General features: G+C 41.0%; 5 protein-coding genes and 1 long non-coding RNA gene across 10 annotated transcripts; 4 read left to right on the top strand and 2 right to left on the bottom strand.

The window, feature by feature from the left end:
* Nucleotides 1-454: 454 nt before the first annotated feature.
* On the bottom strand, nucleotides 455-1,790 carry LOC135640464 (uncharacterized). The gene is made up of 2 exons (XR_010497338.1): nucleotides 1,604-1,790; nucleotides 455-649 (listed from the first exon to the last, which is right to left on the bottom strand). It is a non-coding gene; the product is annotated as an uncharacterized LOC135640464 (long non-coding RNA).
* Nucleotides 1,791-1,938: 148 nt separating this feature from the next.
* On the top strand, nucleotides 1,939-6,504 carry LOC103987421 (eukaryotic peptide chain release factor subunit 1-3). Its single transcript, XM_009405717.3, has 2 exons — nucleotides 1,939-2,074; nucleotides 4,841-6,504. Exon 2 carries the CDS (start codon nucleotides 4,882-4,884, stop codon nucleotides 6,190-6,192), a length of 1,311 nt encoding a protein of 436 aa, XP_009403992.1. The 5' UTR covers nucleotides 1,939-2,074; nucleotides 4,841-4,881; the 3' UTR covers nucleotides 6,193-6,504.
* A 1,241-nt stretch (nucleotides 6,505-7,745) lies between these two features.
* On the top strand, nucleotides 7,746-13,845 carry LOC135641801 (uncharacterized). Of its 2 annotated transcripts, none has more exons than XM_065157529.1 (9): nucleotides 7,746-8,185; nucleotides 9,148-9,239; nucleotides 9,864-10,011; nucleotides 10,947-11,078; nucleotides 11,171-11,314; nucleotides 11,435-11,654; nucleotides 11,759-13,173; nucleotides 13,272-13,435; nucleotides 13,531-13,845. In XM_065157529.1, exons 1-9 carry the CDS (start codon nucleotides 8,087-8,089, stop codon nucleotides 13,670-13,672), a joined length of 2,556 nt encoding a protein of 851 aa, XP_065013601.1. In that variant the 5' UTR covers nucleotides 7,746-8,086; the 3' UTR covers nucleotides 13,673-13,845. The 2 variants fall into 2 exon arrangements, with proteins under 2 accessions (XP_065013601.1, XP_065013600.1); XM_065157528.1 differs by having other exon boundaries at nucleotides 13,526-13,845.
* Nucleotides 13,846-14,695: 850 nt separating this feature from the next.
* Nucleotides 14,696-20,013, top strand: LOC135641088 (uncharacterized). Of its 2 annotated transcripts, XR_010497567.1 has the most exons (6): nucleotides 14,709-15,069; nucleotides 16,537-17,473; nucleotides 17,615-17,710; nucleotides 19,159-19,295; nucleotides 19,363-19,614; nucleotides 19,884-20,013. XR_010497567.1 is itself a non-coding variant. In XM_065156126.1 (5 exons), the coding sequence occupies exons 1-5, from the start codon at nucleotides 14,852-14,854 to the stop codon at nucleotides 19,532-19,534; spliced, it is 1,560 nt and encodes a 519-aa protein (XP_065012198.1). In that variant the 5' UTR covers nucleotides 14,696-14,851; the 3' UTR covers nucleotides 19,535-19,872. The 2 variants fall into 2 exon arrangements, 1 of the variants encoding a protein (XP_065012198.1); XM_065156126.1 differs by lacking the exon at nucleotides 19,884-20,013 and having other exon boundaries at nucleotides 14,696-15,069; nucleotides 19,363-19,872.
* A 101-nt stretch (nucleotides 20,014-20,114) lies between these two features.
* LOC135640786 (uncharacterized) lies at nucleotides 20,115-20,555 on the top strand. Its single transcript, XM_065155525.1, has one exon. The coding sequence runs from the start codon at nucleotides 20,115-20,117 to the stop codon at nucleotides 20,553-20,555; it is 441 nt and encodes a 146-aa protein (XP_065011597.1).
* A 1,085-nt stretch (nucleotides 20,556-21,640) lies between these two features.
* On the bottom strand, nucleotides 21,641-27,217 carry LOC135641285 (phosphatidylinositol 4-phosphate 5-kinase 1-like). 3 transcript variants are annotated; one of them, XR_010497706.1, is made up of 10 exons: nucleotides 27,086-27,217; nucleotides 25,689-27,001; nucleotides 25,435-25,596; nucleotides 25,147-25,312; nucleotides 24,559-24,669; nucleotides 24,242-24,435; nucleotides 24,010-24,140; nucleotides 23,821-23,923; nucleotides 22,497-23,435; nucleotides 21,641-22,360 (listed from the first exon to the last, which is right to left on the bottom strand). XR_010497706.1 is itself a non-coding variant. In XM_065156586.1 (9 exons), the coding sequence occupies exons 1-9, from the start codon at nucleotides 27,179-27,181 to the stop codon at nucleotides 23,162-23,164; spliced, it is 2,550 nt and encodes an 849-aa protein (XP_065012658.1). In that variant the 5' UTR covers nucleotides 27,182-27,217; the 3' UTR covers nucleotides 22,468-23,161. The 3 variants fall into 3 exon arrangements, 1 of the variants encoding a protein (XP_065012658.1); XR_010497707.1 differs by having other exon boundaries at nucleotides 22,720-23,435; XM_065156586.1 differs by lacking the exon at nucleotides 21,641-22,360 and having other exon boundaries at nucleotides 22,468-23,435.
* Between the last annotated feature and the right edge of the window lie 573 nt (nucleotides 27,218-27,790).

Here is a 27,790-nt window from a genome sequence, read left to right as displayed (position 1 = left end):
TCTTCAACTAGCATGATTTATGAGGGCTCGACAATTTATAGGATGAGAGGTAACACCATCACTTTCTTGCCCTGGCTGCGTGCATCACCTCAACATCATCAAGCAATGGAGGAGCTCACGATAGAACGAAAGTGGCCACATGCAAATAATGAGACAAAGGTAACAGAGATGATGACCAAAGAGGAGGGGTAAGGTAACCATGACGGGACAAAAAGACTTTGGTAATCTCCACATTTAGAAAAAAAGATAAAATAAATAAAAAGGTGTTATAAGAAAAAGAAAAAACTTAGATATTTTTGAAAAAATTATCTAATATCTAAAAGACCCTTAATATTATTTTAGAATGATAGTAATAATAGAGTTTCATTAATAGTCAACTTATATAAACAAATGAAGATTAACTATATAATTTTAATTTTCCAAGGGATGTATGCATATATATACATATATCAAATTAAAAAATAGAAAATTAATATCTAAATCGAATGTATACATATATACAATTTTGTCAATGTATACATCCCAAGCTACTTCTCAAAATTTCGAAGGTACATCCCAAGCTAAAAAGCATCGAGATGACGGTGCAGACTTGAGGAAAGCTCTTGAACACTGCTAAAAGGAGAACTTCCATCACTTTCATCTTCATCGCCTGCCAAGAAAGCATATAAGCATAAACCTTCTTACACTCGAAGAAACAGAAAACTATATCAAAATATTTGCACTGTAATATTTCAAGGAGCAGAATGTATGAACACTCTTGCTGTTGCAAGAAGCAGAAAGCAAGCATGCTGTAGTTATTCAGTTGACAGAAATTGATGGAAGTGGATTTCAAGAAAAGCTGCAGGAGGCAGGTTGAAAGAGCTCGACAATAGTAGATCTAAGCATTTCAACATGTAAGTCCACTAAAAGTTAATACTAGGAATAGACTCTGAGTTCCCAATTGGGTTGCTCAGCAGTGACAATGGTTAGATGAATGCTTAGATAAACTACATTTTGCAACATATGTTAAAATCGACAGTTGTCTGCAATAGCCCATGTTCTTGTACCACTCCAATTACAAGATAAGTGGAAATGGCAAGCAAAACAGCCATTTTTACTGCAGTGGTAGCAGGAAGAAAGCCACGAACGGGTTGATGCCTTTGGTCCTAACCCAATCCAGAATCTTTCCCCGCATCGAAATCATCACAAGAAAGCCATATGAGGTTCAAGATCCCATTATCATCCCCCCCGATTTGAAAACAAATACCACATGAGTGTCCAGATAGACACTGTGGAGTACCACCTCCCACCTTGAGGTAACATGAAGGTTCAAGAATGCCAAGATCACGACTTTTCCTAATTTGATAGCTTCTCTGGTCTTTCCCAGGTTGAAATCAGCACAAGAAAGTCCCATTAGAAGCCCAGAGCAGCGGAAACTCGCATCGAGCGGGGGATGCAGCAAGGTACGAGACGTCATTTCTCCTCGACGCAGCAAAAGAGATTGGAGGCTCGAAAGCAATAGGAATGCAGTCGCCAAACAAACCGAAATAGAGAGAGACTACTACTTCCAAGATCCAAGAAACCTAAAACGAGTCGAGAGGGAATGGAAGGGGAAAGGGCTGACCTCCTGACGGAGAAGTTGTGCCAGGAGAGGGTGACCGGCGGAGAAGCCAACGGCATCGCCCCCACAGTCCGTCGCTGCCCCTTGGACGGGCCCGCGGAGCGCTAAAGATCGAATCTTTCGCTGAAAGGACGCAAAAGAGAGCAACCCAACGACCAACTTCTTGGGAGAAATCGAGGAGTCTCAGAGTGACCGCTAGAAGAAATAAAAAAGGCATCTTTGCAAGTCTCCAACGGTCAAAACTCAAGCCTGCTATTATTATAATTATAGCCTTCCTGTTTTTAGTCATCAAACTTCGAGCTTTGGGGGCTTTTTTGGGAATTCGAATCCACCGTGGACTGCAGTGGAAGCTAAAAGAGGTAGTGGGAAGGGAAAGACGAGACGAGACGAGAGCGACCCGCTCGTCCTCTTCTCGGATCCAGAGAAAGGAGGGGAGGAGGAAAGGGGGAAACCCTCGCTTTCTTGTCCGTCGCGGTAAGATCTCTCTCTCTCTCTGGTAATGGTTCCCTCCGCCGCCTTTTCTTCTATGCTTATTCTTCTGCTTTTGTTTTTTCGTTTCGATCTCTGCTCATGTGTAGATCTCGTTCTCTTTTCTTCCTACAAGAACTTAAATTGATTTTTGGATCATGTTTGTAGTCGACAGCTGCTGGAATTTTTGGAACTTGTCTTTGGATTCGAGATTATCATCTAGATTTTGTATGTATCGTCCATTAGGGGTTTTAGTTACTTATCAAAATTTCTTACGGCATCGTGACATAGGCAGCAAGGAAACGACATGACATGGGCAAGCTTGCATCTTTCGAGTTGTGATGGTTGTTTGAGTCGTGAGAGGACTTGATGTTGTTTTATATATTCGCAATAGAGCTATTATTCATAAGCCTTACTTGTGGAGCGGTTAATCTATTCAAATATCGATTATTCATAACCATGGCTGTTGCAAATCAATTGATGAGGGAAAGGGGATCCTCAAGGGCTCCTTTACCTATGGATGTCTGAGGAAAGGCATCCTGGGCAAAGAGATGTGGCTTTCGGAGTCACGTATGCATAGATGGTATAGAGGAAGGGAGAGAGAAGAAAGAGACCTTCCTGCCGATGGATGTGTAGGTAGTTGTCTTGGAGGCTTTCGTGAGTGCCATTGTTAGGATTGGCTATCATGACATGATGGAAAACTGACCTGTTTACTTGATTAGCCTTAAGATCACGTGTCCCAAAATAAGCCAAGTTTGATGATAATAAATTCATCTACCTCTGTTTTCCTACTTTCAATGTGGAATTAAATCATTAAGTTGATGGAAAAATTAAATCATTAAGTTGATGAGTTTGATGCCACATAACCAAAATCCTTAAGCTCGAGCTAGTGACCATAAATCCATCTAAACCTGTATGTAGTGGCATCTACCCTCCCATTTTCAATGTGAGACTGAATCAGGGTATCACATTGATTATTCATGCATTTGGATATGAGAGCTGCTTCATTGGTGGGATGGATACCCTTTTTGTGGCATAAATGTTGATGAAACTAATAATTAAAAGTTTCTAACTATATTTTATATATTTTTGATGAAATGATCTTGCCTTGGTGGGTTGATTCCTGTTGGAATAATTCCAAAAATGTAGAGAAATATGTAAAGTATTTGTGGAATCTTTTGCAGAGTGTTTACAGAATAGTGTTCATTTTAGAATTTGTTTTATAGCTAACCATAATTAAGTGGAGAGGGTCTGCAACCTGACAACCAGAGTCCAAGATATTTGTTTATGTCAAGTCTGATTCATGTGGATATAACACGCTTAATGATGGTGTTAGCTCTTGGTGTCGGTGATCCTTGGTTGAATTGCCCTACTTGGTTTGAGATCCGAGCCTTGTCAAACTGTGAGGGTTGACATAAATATGGTTGCCTCTCCTATAGGTAAGTCTCCTGACACGGTCCTTGATGTCCAAGTTAGGAATTTTGAGGTAGACTAGGTATATTGAGAAGAGAGAGAGAGAGAGAGAGCCTAACCTCGAGTGTAGCGTTGCCGTGCCCCTTTTGTAGCCGGACCTCTCTATCCGCAAGCGGATAGGATGACATTCTTCGAATTGGAAGATCTTCGCCATTCCGATTTCTGCTTATGTGGCAGATTTATAAAGGTGCATTTTGTCCTTTTTGCCTGGCTGGCAGCCACATGCCAAACCTGACTAAGGGCATATATTCTCCTTGGCATTATGAATTTGTTCAACTTGGTTGTGTGTTGGCTTTATGCTTTATATTCCTAATGAGAGTACTATACATATATGTTATATACACTTCTCTGCAGACAAGGCAGTTAAAAACACATTATAATATTATTTTCTTATGCCATTCGGTCAGCTGTCAGCCTGAAAATAGGTCATGTAAAATATGCTTATCACTAAGTCAAGTGATCTATGTGCAGAGCCACAGTCTACTTTATGCACAGAAAAGTGAAACATCGTATGTGTGCATGTCTGTTGCACTTTATCTAAAATTGCTTTTTTCTTTATCGTGCTTAATGGGATTATCATCTAAAGTGTTCATAAATCTACTGGCTGATGATATCTGGCTTGCAATGAAAATATGTGATTGTTAAGAATTTTTTTAGGTTACTGCTGTTAAGAGTTTTTTTTGGTTACTGCCACAATCATGTCAGAGGGATATTTCAATGGAGAACCAAGATGAGTCTAATTAAGTGAGACATTTTATATTAGCGTGTGATTTGCATAACGATCATATTTCTAAGCAAAAAAATTTGAAGGTGTGTTTTACAATTACAGAAGGACAGAACATAGGCAAATAGATCTGGTTGATTTAGTCACGGACGGTTGATTAGGGGAATGGCAGAGGCTTTAATAGATTAGCTGTGACTAAGTCATGGTCAACTATCTGATAGTATAATTTACCATGGCAGTTCTATGGGGTTGAATGTTTTTCTCTGAAATAAATTGAATGATGAGAAACATCTTTCGTTAAATCATTTAAATTGGGCTTAACTATCTTTTTGGACCAATTTGGATAATAGTGTGATAGACCTTTGCTTCTGATGAAAGTTAATATGGATTTTGGATCACAAATGTTGATTGATTATATATCTATACCCCATCTATGTTGGCCATGTTGTGTAGAAATGATGTAATTTAAAGACAATTTCATCATGAGAGAAATTTCATTTGTTTCCGTCTCTTTATACAGTCATATTTAATTTTCTTCATTACCTTACTTTTTATGTATTCATCGACTCACATAGGCATTTAGCCCTTCACTTTGGTTCTTTGGAGACAAACCAAAATGGCAGATGGTCATGAAACCGATAAGAATATTGAAATATGGAAGATTAAGAAATTAATCAAGGCATTGGAATCTGCAAGAGGTAATGGTACAAGCATGATTTCTCTCATAATGCCACCACGTGATCAAGTTTCCCGAGTCACTAAAATGTTGGGTGATGAATATGGAACTGCTTCGAACATCAAAAGTAGAGTCAATCGGCAGTCGGTGTTAGCAGCCATTACTTCTGCTCAGCAGAGGCTGAAGCTATATAACAAAGTTCCTCCGAATGGTCTGGTTCTTTACACTGGAACCATTGTCACAGAGGATGGAAAGGAAAAGAAGGTGACTATTGATTTCGAGCCTTTTAAGCCCATCAACGCGTCACTGTATCTTTGTGATAACAAGTTCCATACTGAGGCTTTAAATGAACTTCTGGAATCTGATGACAAGTTTGGCTTCATAGTAATGGATGGAAATGGAACACTTTTTGGCACGTTAAGTGGCAATACACGTGAGGTACTTCACAAATTCACTGTTGATCTTCCAAAGAAGCATGGGCGAGGAGGGCAATCAGCACTACGATTTGCTCGGCTTCGGATGGAGAAGCGTCACAACTATGTTCGTAAGACAGCTGAACTTGCCACCCAATTCTTCATAAATCCAGCCACAAGTCAGCCAAATGTAGCTGGACTGATTCTGGCTGGTTCTGCTGATTTTAAAACTGAATTGAGCCAGTCTGACATGTTTGATCAGCGACTGCAGGCCAAGATACTCAATGTAGTTGATGTTTCCTACGGAGGAGAGAATGGCTTCAATCAGGCAATCGAGTTGTCAGCGGAAATTTTGTCTAATGTGAAGTTCATACAGGAAAAACGATTGATAGGGAAGTACTTTGAGGAAATAAGCCAAGACACAGGGAAGTATGTCTTTGGTGTTGATGACACTTTGAAAGCTCTTGAAATGGGTGCTGTGGAGACTTTGATTGTATGGGAAAATCTGGATATCAATAGATATGTGCTAAAGAACAGTGCTACCGGGGAAATAATTGTAAAACACTTGAACAAGGATCAAGAAGCTGACCAGAATAATTTCCGTGATGCAGCTAACAATGCTGAATTAGAGGTGCAGGAGAAAACATCTTTGCTGGAGTGGTTTGCTAATGAATACAAACGTTTTGGCTGTACGCTCGAGTTTGTTACCAACAAATCGCAAGAGGGTTCACAATTCTGCAGAGGTTTTGGTGGCATTGGTGGTATCCTGCGCTATCAGCTTGATATGAGATCACTGGACGAATATTCTGATGATGAAGTGTACGAAGATTCCGATTAGAACACAGTATCTTATTACAGACATGGCTCAGGATATCTGCTGGTTTCTACCCCATGGCTGATATTGGCTCCCTTCTTTCTTTTCTAAGCATATAATGGCATGGAGTTCAAACACACTCTTTTGCGCAAGCTTCATCCGTTGGAGAAAAAAAGGATTTTAAGTGCATTTAGTTGATGAATTACTAGATGCAAATGTCCAGCAGAGAATCACTGTTTGTTTTGTTCTGGTTGTGGTACTCAATGCATTTTTGGAACCTTTGTTTGTGTTATGTTTTCATTTTGCCACCAGATTGGTTTCTTGGCTGTTTCTTCACTTGAGATCCAAACATTTGCATTGACTTGAACTACCTTCTATGGCAAATCATGATAGATCATGGGATTACAAGTCCTGTTGATTTGTTGTGAGAATGTGATAAAAAGAGCACCCATATTTTGTTCCTGCAATTTAAGCAAATGGATCTTTTTTCGTAAATTTATACCTAATTTGAGTGGATGCCAACTAATTTTACTCTTTGATCCACTGCCACTAACTTTGATCTAATCTGAGGTTAAAGTCAGAGAAAAACTAGCCCAAGATTGCTGGTTTGAGATCAATATGAATATATATCTTTTAATATATAGAATAATGGGAAACTAACAATAACATCACTTTTCATACATTTTGATACATTGACATGTTCATGTAGGAATTTGATATGAATTAAGACATTTGTGAAATACATTTATTTTTTAATGATTTTTTAGAAAATACTTCATATTTTAAATTTTTTAATCATTATCTTTTTTTTTTAATGATTTTTTCTTGTTTGTTACATCTGTTTTACAGTGTTTTTGACCTGTTATAATATTTTAGCCATCATAACAAAACCACTGTAAGATCTACTTGAAAATATTATAAATAATTAAAACAAAATTTAAACCTCAATAAAATAAATTATAACTCTAAAAATATATTATTATAATGATGTCATTAACAATTATTTTCAATAGCATTTCAGTATCTTAATAAAATATTATAAATGTTATTAAAAAATATTATAAACAGAGTTAAATAGAAATACTATAATAATTAAAAATCGAAAAAAAAATTATCGAGAAAATTTTTAAGAGATATTTTGAATATTTTCTAAATTAGGGATATTGTTTGGGAAGAAAAATAAAAAAAAGCATACCTTTTGAAAAATATTCAAAATATAAGTATTTTTTAGTTTATTTTTATCCTTATTTAATTAAAAAAAATTAACAATGCTTATTGGGGTGTGGGTAGGTGTACAGCGACCCGACCGAGGAGAGGTGGGGCCGGTGAGGTCCACATGCATGGTGGGACCCAAGCGACCTCCCGGGTCTCTCGCGTCCCACGCCGCAGTATGAGCCAACATTTTTTGGTCACTACGTTTCCCAAGAGAACGGATGGGAATTACTCTGCGATCCCCATCAACAATCATCGGGATTTGATCAAACGGTGGAGAACGTCCTCAGCAACATAGTGAGCGGAAAAAACGACAGGAAATAATCACGGGAGAACATTATTTCCGTATGCGTACCGACAAAACATGGACACCGTCCTTGGACTAGGAGATGAGAAGGAAGGAGAGCCAACAAGCCCAGTGAAAGAAGAGATCGGAAGGAGCAGGCTGCATTTGTCTGCGAGCCTCTGCCCTCGTCCTAGCGGCGAAGGAAGCATGGGAGAAAAAAGTTCCTTTTTTGCTTCTTTTTTGAGGTCTTTAGATTTGGCATCTGTCGCTTGCTCCTCCTGACACCGAAGCTTCTTCGAGTGGGGGGTCGGCGTGGGGTGAGGAGAGAGGATGATGATGCCGACGGGAAGATCGTAGAAAGGAGCGATCTTGCCTCGTATCTGCTGCTCTGTTGCTCCATCTTTTTGGCGGGAAAGCGGAATGAGGCGGCTGGCGAGGGCGGACTCGCCGGAGGTGGTGAGGGTGAGCGAAGCCTCGCCCGAGTCCAGCTTCCGCGAGCTCGATGATGTCTTCGTGCAGGTACTATGCTTGTTTTATTGTGTAGAGGGTTGCGGTTGGGGGCGAGGGAATCAGACTGATTAGTGAAGGGGTACACGGCTTCTTGCATGAATATTCACTTTTAATTCGGATTTAGTCCTCTTTTCTCCACTGTTGGTTCTAGAAAGCGTGGTTGTTTATCGGGAGATAGTGACTTAGATCTTATTATCAATCGGAGCAGAAAAGATCACTGTTTGTCCTCTTCTTGTGACGCTCAAAATTGGTAAATAGGGGAAAAGCGGAGTAAGCACGTCCTTAAGGATCGTAGTTCAGTAGACAAAGGGGATCTTGGTAAAGATGTGATTCGTCGATGATAATGGACAGTGAAAGCGAAGGTATGATGATGTTTTGTGATACTGAAGTATAAGACTGCTCTGTTCGACACTGGTGATCAGGGTGATCTCGTTAATCTCTTCAAGGCAGCTAACTTATCATACTAAGAAATGAGAATTGATTCCTGAAAACCATGAAGAGAGAGCGACGCCTATACGTGGGTGCTAAGCTGAGCTCATAAACTCCGAGAAAGGTATCATATTAGAATGACTATTGCAGGATGAAAGACAAATATTTGCGTTTAAATACAATTCTGAAAACAAAGCTTTCATGGGTACTTGAGTCCACACCATTCCTCCCTTTACTGATTCTTGCACACGTTTCTCGTGCTTGTACCAACTGATCAAGGTGGAAAAAGTAAGGTTTAATCCATAAACAACACAGCACAACTTATTTAAGACTGAGATTTAACTTCAGAAACGAACTAATATCATGAGCATGATACAGCATTCATAGTAACTGTTGGAAATGGAAATTGCTTTGACCAATTGATGCTAGTAAATCAAAGCATGCCTGTATATGAGTTATTACTTATAAACTATACTTGTCTAGTTCATCCTTTCAATTGTATTTTATCCTGAAATTGGCTCATTTAATTTGTTTTTCCATAGACTCAAGCGAGGATATGGCTTGGAGAAGTTCTGCATATTAGATTTGATGAGGAGACTCCTATTGCTGACTTGCTTGCTGATGGAGAATTGCTGTACGTTTGACCTTTTCTATTCATCTGATTTCTAGCATCAGTAGCATCCATAAAGTTTCAGCTAGGGAAATCATGGGCTGTTCAAGCTTTGCAGTTCCTATGATCAGTGGCATAATTCCTGACTATTTAATATTTAAAGAAAAGGCATGATTTGCTTCTTTTTTTGTGGTCTCTAATCTCCAACTAAGATGCTTTTTAAATTTTTGGATAACTTACTTCATTTGATGCCACACTTTTTTAGATTTATAGTATGCAAAGAAGTTTATGGTGATTTATCTGGAGCTTCATGCAGACACACACCCCATAATGCGCTAAATTGTGAATATTTCCTTTTAGCGTTTTTAACAAATCCATCAAGGGCTTAAAATGAAAAATGCAATGATCATATAATGGATGGTAGATTTAGTTTCACAAGGTATAAGATAGTCATATTTCATGCTCTAGAAACATGAAGGCTTCAACTAAAAACCACCTAGGTTGCGATATAGGTAGCACAAGAATAAATATCAGAATACATGAGATCACAAAAAAAATGTGCTTTTACACAAAATATTTGCAAAATCTAGTCACATTTTTGTGTCACATATATTCTAATCTAATATTTTTTTTCAATGATGCATGCAGTTTTCAGGTGTCAAAAGTTGTTTGGAAGATGCTCTTAAAGAAGCATGTCGAGCTAAAAAGTTCAAAAATATTTATATATGAACGAACTTCATTTGCTAAGCACGATGGGAAATACATGCCTTACCCCAAAGTTGACTCATTTTTGAAGGTACATCTCATGTCTGCTGATAAGTAGATAGGTATAATCTTTAATTTTAATAAATTTCTATATTCATTTATGCAAATCCATCAATTATTATTTAGTACCAAAAGTTAACCTTAAATTTGTCAAGTCTGACTCGGACCGGATTATTGTGACTCCAATATTCAAAATTCACCAACTTGTTAGATGTAAAGCTTTTTTTGTTCCATCAGACCAACTTTACTTCATCAGTAAAAAACTGCGGAACACACGACTAATACAATATGTCATTGCTTCCTCTTGTATTGGATTAATATTCAACACACATCATGTCAGTTGATTGTTATCTCCCTTAGGTATGCAATGGCCATCCTACATCATTGTTCCTTCTTTCTCTAGTTTCCTTTGATTTTGTTCAGGTCCTTATTGATGATTTTCCTTTCATCTATGATCTATCTACCTTGCTTCATTTCTTGCCCGAAGCCACCATGTTGTGGATGAATTATGCTCAACTTGTTTGTGTTCCATTTGCTAACTCACCGTCATTCATACCTCTAAAATGCATTTGGTAATTTTAGTGCCTCCCATTCTGAGGAGCCAGCAAGGATTTTGTAGATCTAACCATCCAGCCACTGTACAAGCTTCTCTGTGGCATGTTATACTCATTTTCTCCTCCAAATTACTATTTCTGTTTACTGGAACAATGGAAACATGAACTATTTTCTGTCTCTTGGACATACTATGGCACACAAAAAAGAATACAGAAGATTGAAAAACAAAAAGACAATGGTATGTCATTTGCAGACAGAAATAGGCATGAATGCAACAGCATCCAACAGCCATAATCATGCTGTCGGGAAGAAGCCAAGAAGTTATGTTCTTTTATATCCGTAAGCCTGATATCATTTTAAAGAAGTTCTTTTCAAGATCCTGATGATGGACAGCTTGTTCATTGTTTACAGATCTGCCAAATCCTTCAATTAACTGGTGTTGATTTGTTCTCACCATCAGATGTTGTTGAGAAAAGGGATACTCGCAGAGTCTGTATGTGTATTCGTTCTCTTTCAAAGAAAGCCAGGTTAAAGAACTTAAGTGTAAGAACTGCAATGACTGGTATTTCATTGGTTGTGCAAACAAACATGATTATCTTGCAAAACTTAGGTTTTCTTTTCATTGTTTTCCATAGGTTCCAGACTTTGATGTGGTCACATACACAATAGCCATGCCAACTGATCTGGTTGGTGGTATCCGTAGAAGTTTGGAGCAATCAAGATGCAGTTCATCAAGTTCTGGTAGCTATAGCATGGATTTTAGAAGGTTTTACAGACAGGCAAGCTCCAAGTGACTCATAATGATATTGGCAAAAGCAAGTGTTAGCATGCTTTCAATTCATAAATTACTGTGTGATCTGGGAGAAGATTACTGACATAAAAATATTGTTTTTCTGTAGAAAGGTTACAGTGGACAACATGATCAGAGCCATGAGTACTGTTCTGAGTCTGATGAAGCAGAAAGCAGCTTCAATGGGTTAGAACTTGAGAGTCCGTCCTCGAATGTTTCATATGACACCTCAAACATATTCAATTTAGATGGAGATGTTTTTGCCCAAGGAAGCATAGGTGGTGACAACTGTGGTGAAAATGGACATAAGAGTGAGCACCATGGAAAAGGTTCATGTTTTAATCCAATTGTTCCCCTTTCATAAGCATTATAGAAACTGAGAAACATGATATTTTAATCTTATAAGCATTTTCCTGTTCTAAATTGCTAGCAGATGAAAGTGCAACACCTTGTTCTGTTGATAAGGAACAAGGACTTCAGCCATTAGAGTGGAGTGGATTTGGGAAACAAGTTCAGAATGGTGATATTAAATGTTTCGAGAAATGTTTTCTATCTTGTGCAGAATTGCCATATGAAGCAGAGATTCCATCTTATATGGATTCTGTCCCAGAAAATTGCTCACCCAAATCTTCAATGTCTGATACCCTTATAAGTACTGCTGATGGCAATGAAGAATCTGAGTGCATGATTCAGCATGAAGAAGACCTAGATGGAAGTCCTGTATACATGTTTCAATCTCATGATGGAAAATCAAGATGCAAAGGCTTGACACAGCATCTGGATGAAAAGGATGAGAATCAATCTCATCTGGCATATAACAATTTTGGAGGTACAGAACAAAACAGTATTCATGTTAACTTGAAAACTAATGGTGCCAATTCCATTGATGGGTATGCAATGCCAGAATATTCTTTTGAAAATGGATGGGCTTCTCCAGATGTGTCCTGTCAAAATATCCACAATGCTGATATTGTTCTTCTTGATTCAGAACCACCAGGTGTCTTATCGTGCTTATTAGTGGGAAATGATGATTCACAAGGGAAAGACAGTAGTATGCATGAAATGAGGACTGCTGATCAAGCTATAGATTGTGGACAATGCTTTTCACCTACTTCTGAACTTGTCCCCGATGAAGCAGCAAAAGTCTCAAATAATGATAATTTTCAACATGACAATCATAGTGCTGGAAATTTCTTGTTCGCAGATGATTTGTGTATGTCAACTTCTGGAGAATCTAGTGACCAAACTCTAAATGTGGAAGAAAGAAATATTGGACATATACATTCATCACTACCTACTGGCGTGTTTTCCGTTCATGACACTTCCTGTGCGTGCTTGCAGCATATGGATAAAAGCATTCCAAATACTGCATACAAGAACTCTGCGCAAATGAAGAACGACATTGCTGGGAGATGTTGTGTCAATAACCTTGATCCTCACTACAGAAATGAGACTTCGGGGATGGTGTCCGGAGTAGCCATAGTAACTATGAACTCTAAGTTATCCTGCAGCCATTGCTCAAAAGATCTTCCTGATATGGAATATATGTTCGCAGATGCTGCTGCTGAAGGGACGTCAGACAATAGCTACTTCTCTGGAACTCTTTCCACTTTGGGACCTGCCTGCCATTCTAGTACTGTCCATACTGGTGCTCCAGCAGAATTTGACAATGACTGCACCAGAGACCAGGCAAGTTTCGCATGCTCAAATCATGAAATTCTAGCTGAAGCTATGGGTGATATCACCGCTGAGACAAACTCGGAGGTCAGATATGAGGCTCATCTCATAGATGATGTTGGCACAAGCATGAACCGGATGGTTCCAGATGTCGATGAAGAAAGAAAAAAGGTGAAGCTGTAGATATCTTTGTCATGGTTTTTAGTTACCTTCCTTGAAAAATCAAAATTGTAGGCTGTTTACAAATCAAGTGTTCTTGTTATAAATAGGACATGGACGACGTTGCAAATAATCTACCATCGACGATGACCATATGTGGGAACAATAAGGAGGAAACCGTAGTCAAAATAAGAAGCTCCGGAAAGAAGGTGCTCAAGTCGATCGCTGGTAGTGTTACATTAATTGGTGCCCTCCTTGTTTTCCTTCATCTGAGGTATGATACCATTATCATGTGAGAGATAAGAGGGTACAGTATTGTCACAAGTTCCTTTGTGATCCTTTCCTAAATCTTGTCTTTCCTTAGTGCAGGAGAAAGAGTGATAAAGAGAAAAATTACCACACTGTTACGCCCCTACGGACCAAAGAAACATGTCAGAAAGTTGACACACACAACACGGTGGAGGTTGGCAAATCCGATAAGAAGTACCCTGGAGAGAGGCTTAAGCTTTAAGGTCAGAATAGAATCAGTCTGAAGCAGGATTTGGTCTTCAATATCTAACACCTATATACAAATAACACGGTGATTGAAATAGCTGTAAATCTAAGAGAAGTTAGCATTGTTTGATAACCATTTGCACTGTATGTGGCCTTCTACAATTTTGCAGTGGAATGATGGTTGCTCTATTGCTGGGAGTATAGTTTGGTCATTGTGTGTATGCTGTCATTGGAGTATTGTTTTAATTGGAAGATTCCTCTGGAGATAGATGAACATCATCATATCACATCCCACAACTCTGATCTTGGCTAACACAGTCAAAGACCAGTTGAATCCTCACCTGGAAGAAAGAATCATGAAGTTTTTACAAAAGCATAACTTTCTACAAAAGAATCATGTAAATGCATTTGATTCAAATGCCCATGGCTTCTTGTTGTCTTGTGTATACTTCCAGTGTCAAATGCAGACACACACACAGACTTTAATCATAACAACTGATGGTGTTCATTTGTCCACCTCCATTGTTTTTAGCTTTGGATGACATCAAGGTTGGGATCCACCATTAGTTGGGCAGGCCTTGTCATGTGATAATAGCTCTTGATCTAATCTTTGGACACATTTGGGATTTAGATCTTGGGTTGTGAATCTTGCATTGTCTGCTGCCCACATCCTTTCCTTCACTTTCTTGCCTTTGATGATGAATACAGTTGTCACTGTCGATCATCACCTTAAGAGAATATACCACTTCTAAAATTATTGTTCCACTTAATTAGATAATTAAGGGAAAAATCCATAAGAAGCTTCCTCTAAAGAACCTGCAATTAATGCTCCAAAAGTCTGACATCAGTGTTCTAGTAAACCATCTTTCCTCTTATTACAGCCGCTTCAGATGATTCCTCTTGAACTTTGAGATTCGTGCGTGTAATCTTGGAGCAGCGACGGACGGAGAGATGAGAGCCCGTGTTGCGGTGCAATTATAAGTAGGAGTCGGTGGTGGGCGTTCCCAGTATATTATTACCCGCACCCGTCCTTCTCGCACCCCAGCGGCACCCGTCTCTCTCCTCTATCTCCCCCAGGTGGGCCCCGCTGCCTCCCACGTCTCCCACCTCTCACTCTTTGTTCGCGACTCGCCCGCCTCCGCTACCTGCGATCTTCTTGTTGGCGAGATCTCCCCTCCTCCGTCTCGGCTCTCCCATGGATCTGGTCGCGGCGGCCGCCGCCGCAATCCTCGTGCTCCTCGCCGTCGCTGTGGCGGTTCCAAGAACGGCGGCCTCGATCCACGCCTATGATCTCGAGCCCTTCAGGGAGGTCGGCAACTCCGTCCTCCTCTCCGGCGGCAGCGAAGGGATCGTTGCGTCGGACCCCGATGCTCGTGGCCCCTTTCGGATCGAGGATGGCCGTGCTTATATCAAGTAACTTCACCCTCCTTCTCGATACTCCGCTGCTTCCGGATCCGATTATTGTCGATGTTGGATTGCAATGAGAGAGTGGTTCGACGAGCCGCCATTAGTTATTGCGATTCATCGGCATTTATTCTCGAATTATGTTCTTTTAGCTTCTCCCGATCTTTCGTCGGTCCTTTTTGTTTATGCTATATCAGCAATAATCTAGGAATCTGATGAAAGAGGTTGTTTGCCGGCAGAAGCAATTAGATCTGTAGCTCTTTGTAGAATTGGAAGAGATGGTGGTTACACATTCTACATCTGTGTTGATTGAAATGATTTGTTGGGACACAAGATTCGGATTCGGCTAGGGTTAAGGTGGTTCTTGCTGCACAAGTGTTTATTCGACAGCGATTCTGTATTCCTTCTTGACCATATTATGCTATAGATAAGAATAACTGCGCTACATAGCAAGGCCTTTGTGTTGTTGTTGTGAAACGTCGCTGTTTCATTTTGCAAAGCCAGTTGCATAACTTAGGATATTGATGAGATTGCGGCTTACTTTTTGTTAGGGTTAATTATTTGCGTTGTACTTTGCATGTGCTTTGAACGATCGGTTGGCCGCAAAAACAGGCATATTTATCTGGAATAGTTCAGCAGATATGGAGATTTCAAGATCTCATTAGGTTTTTTGGTGCTAGGAATGATTGCTTATTGATTGTGGCAAGTGTAGCAAAGGTGTAAAATGTTGACATTGTGCGGCACGATTTGTGCAAGATTGCCTATGAAAGAATTCAGTTTAACATGGGACTGTGAATCGAGGTGTCATGCGGGGGAAGGCATACAATGTATCTGTGGGTTGGACTAAAAGATTTCTGGGTATGCTTTCATCACAAGCACTTGACATGCTTCGCAAGTACACCGAGATGAGGTTTAAACTTTTAAGCAAGTCATTGTTTCATTAGGAGACTTCACCTTAGTAAGTTGAATCATCATCAAGATTCACAATTTTTAGATAGTTGATTGATATTGACGTCCAACAGCAACTATTACTGACAATAGCAAGCTATGATTTGATGTGGGGTGGCTTTGTTCAGATTAAAAGTGCTAGACTATAGAAAAGATCACAAACACGATTGGAGACAGGAATTAGCGATTATGATGGCTGACAGAGAGATTATGATGTCCATTAAATTACCCTCTGAGATTGCCCTCAAAGAGCTGAGTGGTGGAGAGAATACTCACTAGTTGACCCATGATAATTGGGGACAAGTTTTTTGTGTTTTTGCTGCATTGAGTTGTAAATCCCTCTATTGATTATTAACTTCAAGTTCGTTATATATTTAAGTAATGTTCTAATCTGGTAGATATTGGATTTTTTTGTATCCTTTAAAAATTGCTTTGTGACTATTTACTATTTCTGCCTAATAGCTACAGGTTCTCTTCAACCTTCTATATTTTTATGTCCTTTCTTTTTTAATTGATTGACCATTGCAGGTTTGACAATATCACGTTCTGGAGGAGTAAAGAATCAGCCGAACAGCACTCAAACATGGGGCACAGCACAGGATTAATCCAGGCTATTATATTTGAAGCATCTGACCGTGATAACATTGGTGGATCTGCTTACGGGGGGCAAAGGTCCATATGTTGCACCCCTGATCTTGCTAAGCTTGAAGGATGCAAACAAGGTGAAGTCATCAGAAGACCATCCTCCGTGGATCCAAATTGGCCTGTTATATTAAGCACGCACTTCAGGGCAGATTACATATTCACAAAGATGGATCCTAATCAGGTTAATATAACAAAGACTGGAATGTATAACTTGTTCTTTATCTCTTGTGATCCTAAGCTAAGGGGACTGACAATGAGTGGGAAGACAATCTGGAAAAACCCTGATGGTTACCTGCCTGGGAGGATGGCACCGCTAATGAAATTCTACTTCTTCATGTCTATGGCATATCTGGCACTCAGTTTCATTTGGTTTGCTCAGTACATTAGATTCTGGAGGGATATCTTGCCTCTTCAGAATTGTATTTCATTAGTTATAGCTCTTGGCCTGTTTGAAATGACTCTTTGGTACTTTGAGTACTTAAATTTCAATGACACTGGTGTGCGACCTATTGGAATAACCACTTGGGTTGTGACCGTTGGGGCTGTCAGAAAAACTGTTTCACGTCTTCTTATTCTTACGGTTTCTATGGGTTATGGTGTTGTACGGCCAACACTTGGAGGTCTTACATCCAAGGTGCTTCTTCTTGGAGTAACATATTTTTTGGCATCAGAGTTACTCAGTATCACGGAAAATGTTGGGACAATCAATGACATTTCTGGCAAAGCAAAATTGCTCCTTGTCCTTCCTGATGCATTTCTGGATGCTTTCTTGATTCTTTGGATCTTTACTTCTCTTTCACGGACATTAGAAAAGCTGCAGGTATATCAAGTACAGCCTTAATTGAACTATGCCTCTCATCTATAATATGCTTGTAATTACCCTTCAAAGTTTTTTATCACTTCTTATGATATGAGCGGTACGGTCTTGTTTCTGAAGTGGTTCTTCTTTTCATCTGTGTAGGCTAGGAGGAGTTCTGTGAAGTTAGATATATACCGGAAGTTTACGAACGCATTGGCTGTTGCTGTGATTGCTTCAGTCTCTTGGATTGGATATGAGGTAGAAATATTTCCACCCTGCTATACCTTGACCAATCATCTTTGTACTTTATCTATGATTAGATGTTTTCATTTTGGCTTGATGCATTCAAGAATCAACAAAAAGGAAAAGACAGAAGCAGTACATTAGCATTTAATTAGACCGGTATTTCTAGCCTACTCCGACAGTACTTTACAGCTTTGTTGTTGTTGCCGTCGTCCTTCCTAGAGTTGCAATGTAGAATGGAGAATATATATATATATATATATATATATATATATATATATATGTATATATATGTATATATATGTATATATATGTATATATGGCAAATGACACATTACATTTACTACGTCTCATGGGGGTGTAAACAGGCACACGCTAAGCAAATAACCATTGACCTAGCTTAAAATATCCACTGTTGAGTTCATTTTACATCTTATATGGTGCAAGTGAGCTGAGGAAAGGCTTGACTTACATATTGTAAAGGTTGTATAAAATTTTGATTTTAAATTATAGAAGGAAGCTGAAATAATATTAAAGCTCAGTTAGCGAGATACCATAGAAGACAAAGAGGAAGTTCCAGGGTCGATTATCAACAGATAAAGGAATCTGCAAGTTCTAACAGATAAGGGAATGTTAGAGAAAAGAGAGCTCATCAAATCCTGCTACTAACTGCTATGCTAATGATCCAAGCACAACTCTCCAAGAGAGCATACAAGATACCCCTTGGAACCATGACTTTAAGATTCATTCAGAAATATGGATAAGGAATTGGACGAGGTACTTATACTTTCTTAATAGGAGGAAAATCAAACAAGTGCACATTTAGAAATTAGTAAAGCCCGATATAGAAGTCATCATAGTGATGCCAAAGAACATTCCTAGTACCTTTGAAATTCACTTTAATTTGTCTCTTAGGTAACACCTACATGCACTAACTTTTCTTAAATTAAGACTGTAATACTTGATAAATTACACTGGAAGTTCGGTCCAAAAATTCTCAGATAGAGTTAGCTTCTGGCTGGTCAAAGTATTTTGTTTAACTAAGATAAAGTTAGGTCCAAAAATTCTAAGAAAGGTTAGCATATTTGAAGGTAAGACTGCATATATTGATTCTCCCAAGACCCCGTATTGGTGGGAGCCTCATGCACCGGGTACACCTTTTTTTGCCCGACTGAATTCCAGAAAGGGTTTGGAAAGGACCTTCCTTTGCATCACTCTTGATGGATGAGCATTCATGCTGCTGTGCAATTTTTCCAAACATGGTGCATGATACAGTCTTTTATGTAAATAAATTTCAATCTGAGTATGTTTTTGGAGATATGAGTACCCATACATTGGTTGCAATGTCAGTGTATTAAACATGTAGGCAAAAACTTTGGAAGGACATCAAATGCAGGCATTTAGTGAAAGGTAATATAGTAGAAACCTTTTATGATCTTAGTCTAAGGCATCATTTCCTACAGGTTTATTTCAAAGCAACAGACCCCTTCAGCGAGAGATGGCAGAGTGCATGGATCATTACTGCTTTCTGGGACATTCTTTCCTTGGTGCTGCTCTGTGTCATGTGCTATCTGTGGGCACCATCTCAAAGCTCTCAAAGGTATTACTCCTGCCATGTTTGTGCTCCTGCCATAAAACCGTGTCTAACGTTCAAACTTCTACTTCAGATATGCTTATTCGGGTGAAGCTGGCGACGACGACGAAGAAGCACAATCTCTTACAAAAGGGACTTCTGATGGCAACATTGGATTGGTGAAGCTCGATAAAAATGAAAGGAATGCAGATCATGCCGATGCATTTAGTCTTGAAGATGAGGCGGAAGAGGACAAGCTGGAGTAGATTCTCCTTGTGTACATTGTTCTACCCTATGAAGATTGTAGCAGCAGCCAAACAATCATCACCATCCTTTCGAGCAGAAGGTGCATGGAGAAAAGTCTACTCTATTTGTGTTCCCTTTTTTTTACCCTTTTCTTTCTGGTTTGCTACTACTAGCTGAGGCAGGAGGATTGGCAGTATGGAAATCATGACTTGCTGTTTGTAACGATTTGGTGTAGATCGGGGGAACTATGATTTTGATGGGTGGAGGTTTATGTTGTGGTTGGATCTTTAAAGTTCGTGCTTATTGATGGTGCTTTAGGCAAGTGTGATATACTAATATGGTCGTCGTCTTCATTCTACTGCTTTCCAGATAGCAGCAAATGGATGTTCAACGAAGCTGTGTGTACACGGTGAGATGGTATTTATTGTGATGGGAACCAACTGGACCAGCAAAGTCAAAAAGGAAACGACCGAGTCCTCTCCACTTTCCCGTGGTTTGGTTTCTCTAAGGTGCCGCTTGTTGTTGGTCTAAAGAACTCATCGTTCCTTTCCTCCACCGCCAAGCGATAACAACGCCCTTCTCGGATTCACTGTGATCGCGATGGCCGGGCGATCTGGCGGAGGTGGAGGCGGCCCGGGCCCGGGCCAAAACCCTCGCGGATGGGACTTCCGATGGGGATCTGACCGTGCCGGTGGTAGAGGTGGCGGGTGGGAGTACTTCTGGGGCGTTGGCTCGGCGCCCGGCGGCCGGGGCGGGGGCGGGGGCGCTGCTGCTGGTTTCGGCTTCTGGCGAGGGTCGTACGGCCGACCCGAGAACGGCGCCCACCAGTTCGGGTTTGGATGGAGCGGTCGTTCCGATGACGGACGCGTCGGCGGGGGAGGAGGCGGCGGTGGAGGGTACGGCTTCGGATTCGGTGGCGGTGGCGGTGGCGGTGGCGGGGGCGGGGGTGGGACTTCGAGCGTTGGAGGGTTCGGGTTTGGTGGAGCTCGCGGTGACGGAGCAGGCTCTAACAGCGCTCCGCCGCGGGGTACCGGACCGTGATGGGAGTTGCTTCAGAATTACGATTGTGCACCCTCTCTGCTGTAATATCTACGGTATCTTGCATGTGATGTTTGTGGGTGTTAATACATAAACGATGTGGAGAAAAATAAGGGGAGGAGGACGCTTTGTAATAGGAATCTAATTATGGACACTATGTTTGGAATTTTACTACGCTTAAGAGCACATAACGTTACTTGCGATGTTTAATTTCTCGTTGTTTTTGCTTGAGAATCTGCTATGCAAGTTTTCCTTGGAATCCATCTGCTAAGAAGATAGATAGCATGTATAGGAAGCATGAATCCTCCTGTCCAAACCCAATATATATATTGCACAAACAGCAGGCACGCTGTGGGTTGCAACTCGATGGGCTCTTTTCAGTGTCTCTCACTTTCTTCTAACTCCAAACGAGACTCGAAGGAATTTGTTATTATCCTTTTATTTTTTAAAATTTTAAATAATATTTATTGAATCTATTTAATTCTATTAGAATCGAATAAAAAATTATTTAATTTTTATTTATTATTAAGAATCTAAATCGTAGTGAATTCTATTCGGAACTCTATAAATAGTAATAATATAATTATTTTTTTCGATAAAAAATAAAATATTATTTAATCTTTAGACTAACCCCAAGAAACAATCCCCTCGAATTGATCATCCTTTTTCCCATCTTTCTATGATAAAAAAAAAACTTAGGATCTTGTCATAATTCTACTGCTATATAAAAGCATTAGGTTGGGAAGCCCAGCCTTGTTTTTATACCTACCGCGGCTATACTTTTGCTTTATGTATTGGATCTGAGCTGCTGCTACTACTGCTACAAGCTCTCTGCGGGTAAAAACAAGTCACGGAGCTGACGACTGACCGAAACATAAAAAAGCCGGAACGCGCGCAAGGGAAGACTCCCGAGACCTCAAAGCACCCCGTTTATTTGGTTGCTCCATTTCTTCAAGCACCTGGCGAACACGAGACGATCCGTGAACAGTGAGTGCTATTTACCTTCACAATGGTCGAGAACCAGTATACCAGTTTAAATCCACTTGGGTCCTTTTCACGCGAAAAGACTCTGGAGAGATATTTAAGAGTCATCAGCAAGAAAGCAAGTAGCGGTTTACTGTAATGGCGTAAGCCGAAGGAGACATGCAGATTCGAGTTCACAGGCGATCTGTGGACACATACATATCAACTTCCCTTTCTGAGCTCGGTTTCGTGTTGAAACAAGACACTCAATCAAATAACGACTAGGAAAGGGTACGGAAAGGTGATAAGCCCTGACACAGCCTTCGACCTCGATTACAACTAGCATAATGAGAGAGAAGAGAGATTAAACTTATCTTTCCCCCTCTCCAAACTCCAAAGATGAATACTTGATTGGAAGAAAGGGTGAAAAAAAGCTGAATGCTTAATAGTATTCTGTTCTTTGAGATGCTCAATAGTTAGTGGTAAGCAGCCTTCTCTCCTCTTTTGGTTCACCAGTAGAGGAAAGAGTAACACGGGAAGCTACAAGGGTTAGACTGGTCAAACACGGAGAAAGCAAAAGAAGCCAAGGATAAGGAAAGAAATGGAATTTGAAGGAGATGTTGAATGGGAGAGCAACAACAGTGGGAGTGGGTGGGAATGGGAGAGAGAAGAGGAAGGGAAAGAGGAGAGATGTGATACCATACCCACCATCTTGGCTGGCGCACTTTTCTCCGCTTTTGATGCCAATTCCATTCTCCAGCCCACCTTTTTCCCACGTCCGATAATGCCCCTCTCGACTCAGAAGCTGTTGAGATGGGGCAGTGAGAGCTTCTCTCTGCTTTGGTCTGGAAAAGGTTATCGGAGTAATATTATTCCATACTGGAAAAGAGAGAGAAAACAAACAAACAACAAACGATAGCAGAAAAGAAACAGAGAAAGATCAGAGTGACTGTAGCAGAAAGAAGGTAAAGTTTAACCTACTCATGCACATATCATCATCACTATCATCACCTTCCTCTTCCATTTCCTGTACAATTCTTATTTGATGCCTACAACTGCAAGTTGATATGTTCTTTTCTTTTTTTTTCCCCCTCACAGTATAAAATTATGTTCCCTATCTATCTGAAACCCAAAAGGAAGTATAGAAAACTAATGGAATCCATATACCATATTGTAACAATGGCAGAGCTTTCAAACTTGTCACCTGCTGGAGCAAATTGTAGCATCCTCCGCTGGTCAATTGAGGGTCTCAAACTTAAGCTAGTGAAATCTGCACATGTAACAATTCATTCTCTGATCAAGATCCGCCTTCATCCGATGGACAGATGAAGCTCTCAACTTCAGGTTCCTAATGCTGAGTGTCTATGGCTGATTAGCTCACTGATCATCGGAAAGGTACATGAGCATCTCAAATTTAGGTTTCGCGAAGCTGAAAGATAATTTTGGTCATCTGCCTCCTATATAGCAAACCTTCAAATGCTTCTCCCTGAGTCACGCCTTTCAGTCCGTTGGCATTTGCCAAATTCAGGTGTCATAGAGCAAAGTTATTAACAGCACATGTTGAGCCAATAACAGAGAGTCATGTTTCGTCCATGGTGATTTTGGCTTCTGAAGTCTGTCCAGGTTCTCCCCCTGTCCCTGTTTGGTCAGTCATCTTCCATAAAGATTCTCCTGATGAATTCTTGGAACCGCCTGGAGTAGAGCTTTGGATCCACTGCTGAGATGGAATTGGGATCCACCTGTAAGGATTTGTAAGCATGTTCCAGCTTCTTAGTAATATCGTAGTCCTGGAGGACATCGATTATCCCAAAGTAGAGAATCACATCATGGATCTTGCCATTGAGTGTCGGCATCAATTCGCTTCTTGTTGTGTGCTCTGCTCTTGCCGGCATGTTTAAGCCTAGCCCAATAAAAGGTTTCCTAACCATGAAGATAATATATTGACATGTCAGAAACCAACAATTTATAAACAGATTTGAAGGTATAGCTTGCATTAAACAATAGACAATATTATTCTAGTGAAGAAAATAAGCAATCATGTATTATCTTTCTAATGAAAATTGAGACATGCGGAATACAGAACCAGCAAGGTCTAAAATGCCAGAAATATATTGAATACAACAATATGTTTGCTATGGAGAATGCAAGTACAAGAAAAAAAATCATAAAGACCATAAAGGCTAGCAAAATATAGTTGTTTTTACTTGTTACTCATCATAGTAAAGGGAGCTGGAGTTTGAATTAGTCTTTTTATTCCAATTAAAGTTTCTACGACCAGAAAAAACAATGAATTCAATAGACATACCGGCCACCCATTGATAGATCCATATCTTGATGGGTTGACTTCGATAACTGCAATTTGGACCAAGCAGCTCGATCTTGAAATGAATAGCTCTTGCGATAAGGTTCTAATCAAGTACCATTACTAAGTTTAGATGGACTTGAAGTGCTCCATAGTCCATAATGTACCAAACTATGAGAAAAATCAACTTACTTGTAGAAGCAGAACATGGTGATGAACCTGCCCACGATGCTGAAACATCATCACAGAAGTGACACCCCAACAGGAGACTATAATCCATAATCCCCTCTGCTTCCAAGAATTCACAATCCCGCTTGATTTGTCTGAAACGTGAACAAATATCATCAACTCACAGAAGACAGAGGAACAAAATAATAAAAAACACAAACAATCAAACAGTTCAAGCTACAAATTGAGCACTTACTCAAGAAGCTCCAGGTACCAAGACCTATGCAGGCGAAATATGTAATTTAGGTCAAGATCCTTCAGGGTTGTCATCTCATCAATCTCTTCCTCAGACTTGTCAGTTGATCGACCATAGGATGAACCTTTCAGGTCAAATCTTCTATGAATATGATAATCTGAGCAAAATAAATTGCCCATTATAATGAAACGTACCTGTTCTCCAGCCACATATAAGCAAACAAGTACATGGATATTAACCATTATCATACCAGTTACATTGTGAAGAATGCAGACAGCTAAATGATGGGGAAGCAGCTTAACGGAATAATATCTTACCTTTGGCCCACCAATGGGCTTCACACAATGAACACCATAGAACTTCGTGACCAGTGAATTTTCATACCGATAGACATGTTGGTAGTAACTGGGTAACATCCTAATAAGTACCTAAAGACCAATTATTAAAGCAAATTATGAGTCAGTACCCAAATAAAAACAGATTAGTGAATATTTGCTAAGAGATAAACTTTCGCAAACCAGTGACAAACTATCTGGTCTTGTTTTATTCATTGAGATACGTGCAACCGTGCAATGCCTGATCAACTGCGTTCTTCTCTCATAGGCAGGACTAAGGGCAGTAGAATTCATAAAAAGTTTTTCGAAGCTAACGATTCTAACAGACACTAGCATTGTGATGCATAGTAGAAAAGTCAGATCTCATTGTATTTAACATAACAATATGCAGCTAAAGCATGACGACTCATATCTGTGGAGTAAATTATGTGCATCCAATAGTTGTATTCCTGATTCCAATTGGCAACTGTTAGATCCAGCAATTTTATGAACTTGAGCCACAGAACCATAAAGAATTACTGACACATAAATAGGACTATCAATGAAAAACAAGCAACTAAATCATCTAACCTTCACTTCAGATTTCTTCACAGTCTTAATCATGAAGCGGTCATCTTGGGTTAGGTAGAAGACACTTCCGCTCTTCCCAGGGGAAGATAGTTCCCTCAAAGCATCATTTCCACATATGGCTACCATATAATCTGCCGGATCAACGTTAAACAACTTCCTCAAGTGTCTGCAAGCCAAGTACATCACAAATTACTTGAACAATCCAAAATCAAAATCCAACCTAGATAGGAAAAAGGAAAATTAGAATAAATTATATTATTCTAGCTGGTAAAGAAGAATAAATACTACCTGAAAACCATAGGGCAATAATCCTTCCACCGGAACTCCATGGACTGGTGAGGTGGTGTAATCTTTGATCCCTCGGGAGGAAACCTAGTCCAATACTTCTCCCTGGGATCAAAATCCCTGGCTCCGAGCTCTCTGAGTGAACCTGGCTTCCCAACAGAGTAACTAAAACAAAATAAAATGAACCCAAATTTCAAATGGACGTTCCAGAGGCAATAGCAACCAACGCCTAACCAGAGAGACATCAAGCCATTTACCTGATGCCCAATTGAAGGTTCAACATCAGATCATAGTTCTTATGACCCTTCAATATAGTCTGCCCTGGCTTCTTCGCCTCCCATGTTGACAAACAATATTGGTTGCGTCGCTGCTGCACGGCACTGATTAGTGTTCGCTCACCCTGATCGAAGGACAAGCCATCCTTGTAAAGCATCGCTGCCTCGATTGTATCGATGATATCGCATGTGATGTCCCCGGCCTCATCCTCAGATTCCCAGATACAGATCCTGGGGAAGTTCTTTTCTGCGGTGGAGCTCCTCCTCCCCAGTACACCGTCCACCGACGATGTCTTCCTCGACGCTGGTGCCAGCGGCGGAAGCATGAATGCTTCATCCAAAAGCGAGAATGAGCTCCTCTTTCCACCGATCTCCTTGCGTCCTGTGGTGACGGCAGGGTAAAAGGTTCCGTTGAAGGTCTTTGGATCGCCTTTACTCCAGCTACCGACGTAGCAACTGCTGTCGGGCCACGTGAACACGCCGCTCCCCTTTGGCACGCCGTTCTCCCAATGGCCATCGTAGCGGTTGCCATTCGCCCAGATCAGCGCCCCGCGGCCGGAGATGACGCCGTTCCGCCACTCGCCGACGTACTGGTTCCCGCTCCGCCACACATACCGGCCTCGGCCCTCCTGGAGGTTGCGCCGCCACCCGCCCTCGTAGTAGTCGCTGTTGGCGTACCACTTGCATCCGTACCCGTGCTTGCGGTCGGCGATCCAGAAGCCTCGGTAGGTGTCGCCCTCCGATCCAGTGAAGGTCCCGAAGCCCTCCATACGGCCGGAGCGGAACTCGCCCTCGAACGTCGCGCCGGAGGGCCACGAGAACTTACCCTTCCCGGCCGCCTTCCCCCGCCGCCACTCCCCCTCGTACATGCAACCGTCGGCCCACAAGTACTTTCCGCGGCCGTGGGGCGCGTTCCCGACGAAACCCCCAGTGTACATGTCCCCGTTCGGAAGCGCCTTCTCCACCGCCGTCGCGTTCTCTTCCGGAGAACATGCAGCGGGGGCGACTCTCCGGCCGCCGCCGCCGCCGCCCTGAGATCTACTTCTAGCCTGGTGGTACGCCTCCGCCTGCATCGCCGGGGGGACCGCCACCACCACCGGCTTGCCTGCGTCCTCATCCACCGCTTCCCCGCCTCCGTCGCCGTCACGTCCGAGACGCCACATTCTCCGATCAAAAGCCCTAATCGCCTGCAACCGAACCCGGCATTCCTCTTCGGATCGAAACCACCCCTTTTCCCTCCTCCGTGGACAAATAGAAGAAGATATGGATCGAATCCAGGAACAGGAAGAGAAACCCTGCAGCAAACAAGGAATAGGTGCAGCTCAAGAAGATGACTCGCGAGAAGCAAAGAGCAGAACAGGAGGCCGTCCTGGGCTTGCCTGTGCTTTTTGTTCTTTCGCTTTTGCTTTGCTCTTGTTCCGATATGCAAGAGGGCCAGAGAAGGGGGTCGTCATCGGCATACAATAATACCACATCAACGCCAGCGAGGCCGTTCGAAGAGCTCATTGACGAAACTACCCACCACCACGTTCGAAAAGGGCACTACTAATGCCCCGTTATTCCCCAGAAGCCAATGGACAGGTGACGCATTTCTTATTCGTCGTGGGGATACGCTGATGCGATATCTCATCTTCTCCTACCGCTTTTACCAAATTGACCCCTCGCAGCGTGTGGTCCCCACCTCGGCCAGCGACGTCTTCGTCCCATTAATCCCAATGGTTGCGACGAACCTTATCGTGACATACGTCTCGATGTTTCCTTCCGACACTGTGTGATAATGAGCGGCCGTTTCCATTTTAGCAAACCGTTACAATCGCCGATATAAAACGAAGGCGTGATGATGGATCCAGATATGCACTGTGGCAGGATTGAAAATTCGCCCGGGGATTTGTGACGTCACAGGTCATCATTAATGAGGACATGGTATTAAAACAACAACGTTTGCTGATCCCAAATAATTAGAACATTGCTGCTTATCAATTATTGTTGATGATGTTAATTTAAATTAAATGATATGACAAAAACAAACATAGACGTGCGTTAAAAAACGTTGACTGTTTAGATATTGCAATAAATTGCTTGTT

Source organism: Musa acuminata, chromosome BXJ3-6, assembly GCF_036884655.1.
Source record: "Musa acuminata AAA Group cultivar baxijiao chromosome BXJ3-6, Cavendish_Baxijiao_AAA, whole genome shotgun sequence".
In the NCBI taxonomy this organism is placed as follows: Eukaryota; Viridiplantae; Streptophyta; class Magnoliopsida; order Zingiberales; family Musaceae; genus Musa; species Musa acuminata.
The sequence above is the reverse complement of the archived record's forward strand: the minus strand, read 5'-3'. Positions and strand labels throughout refer to the sequence as shown.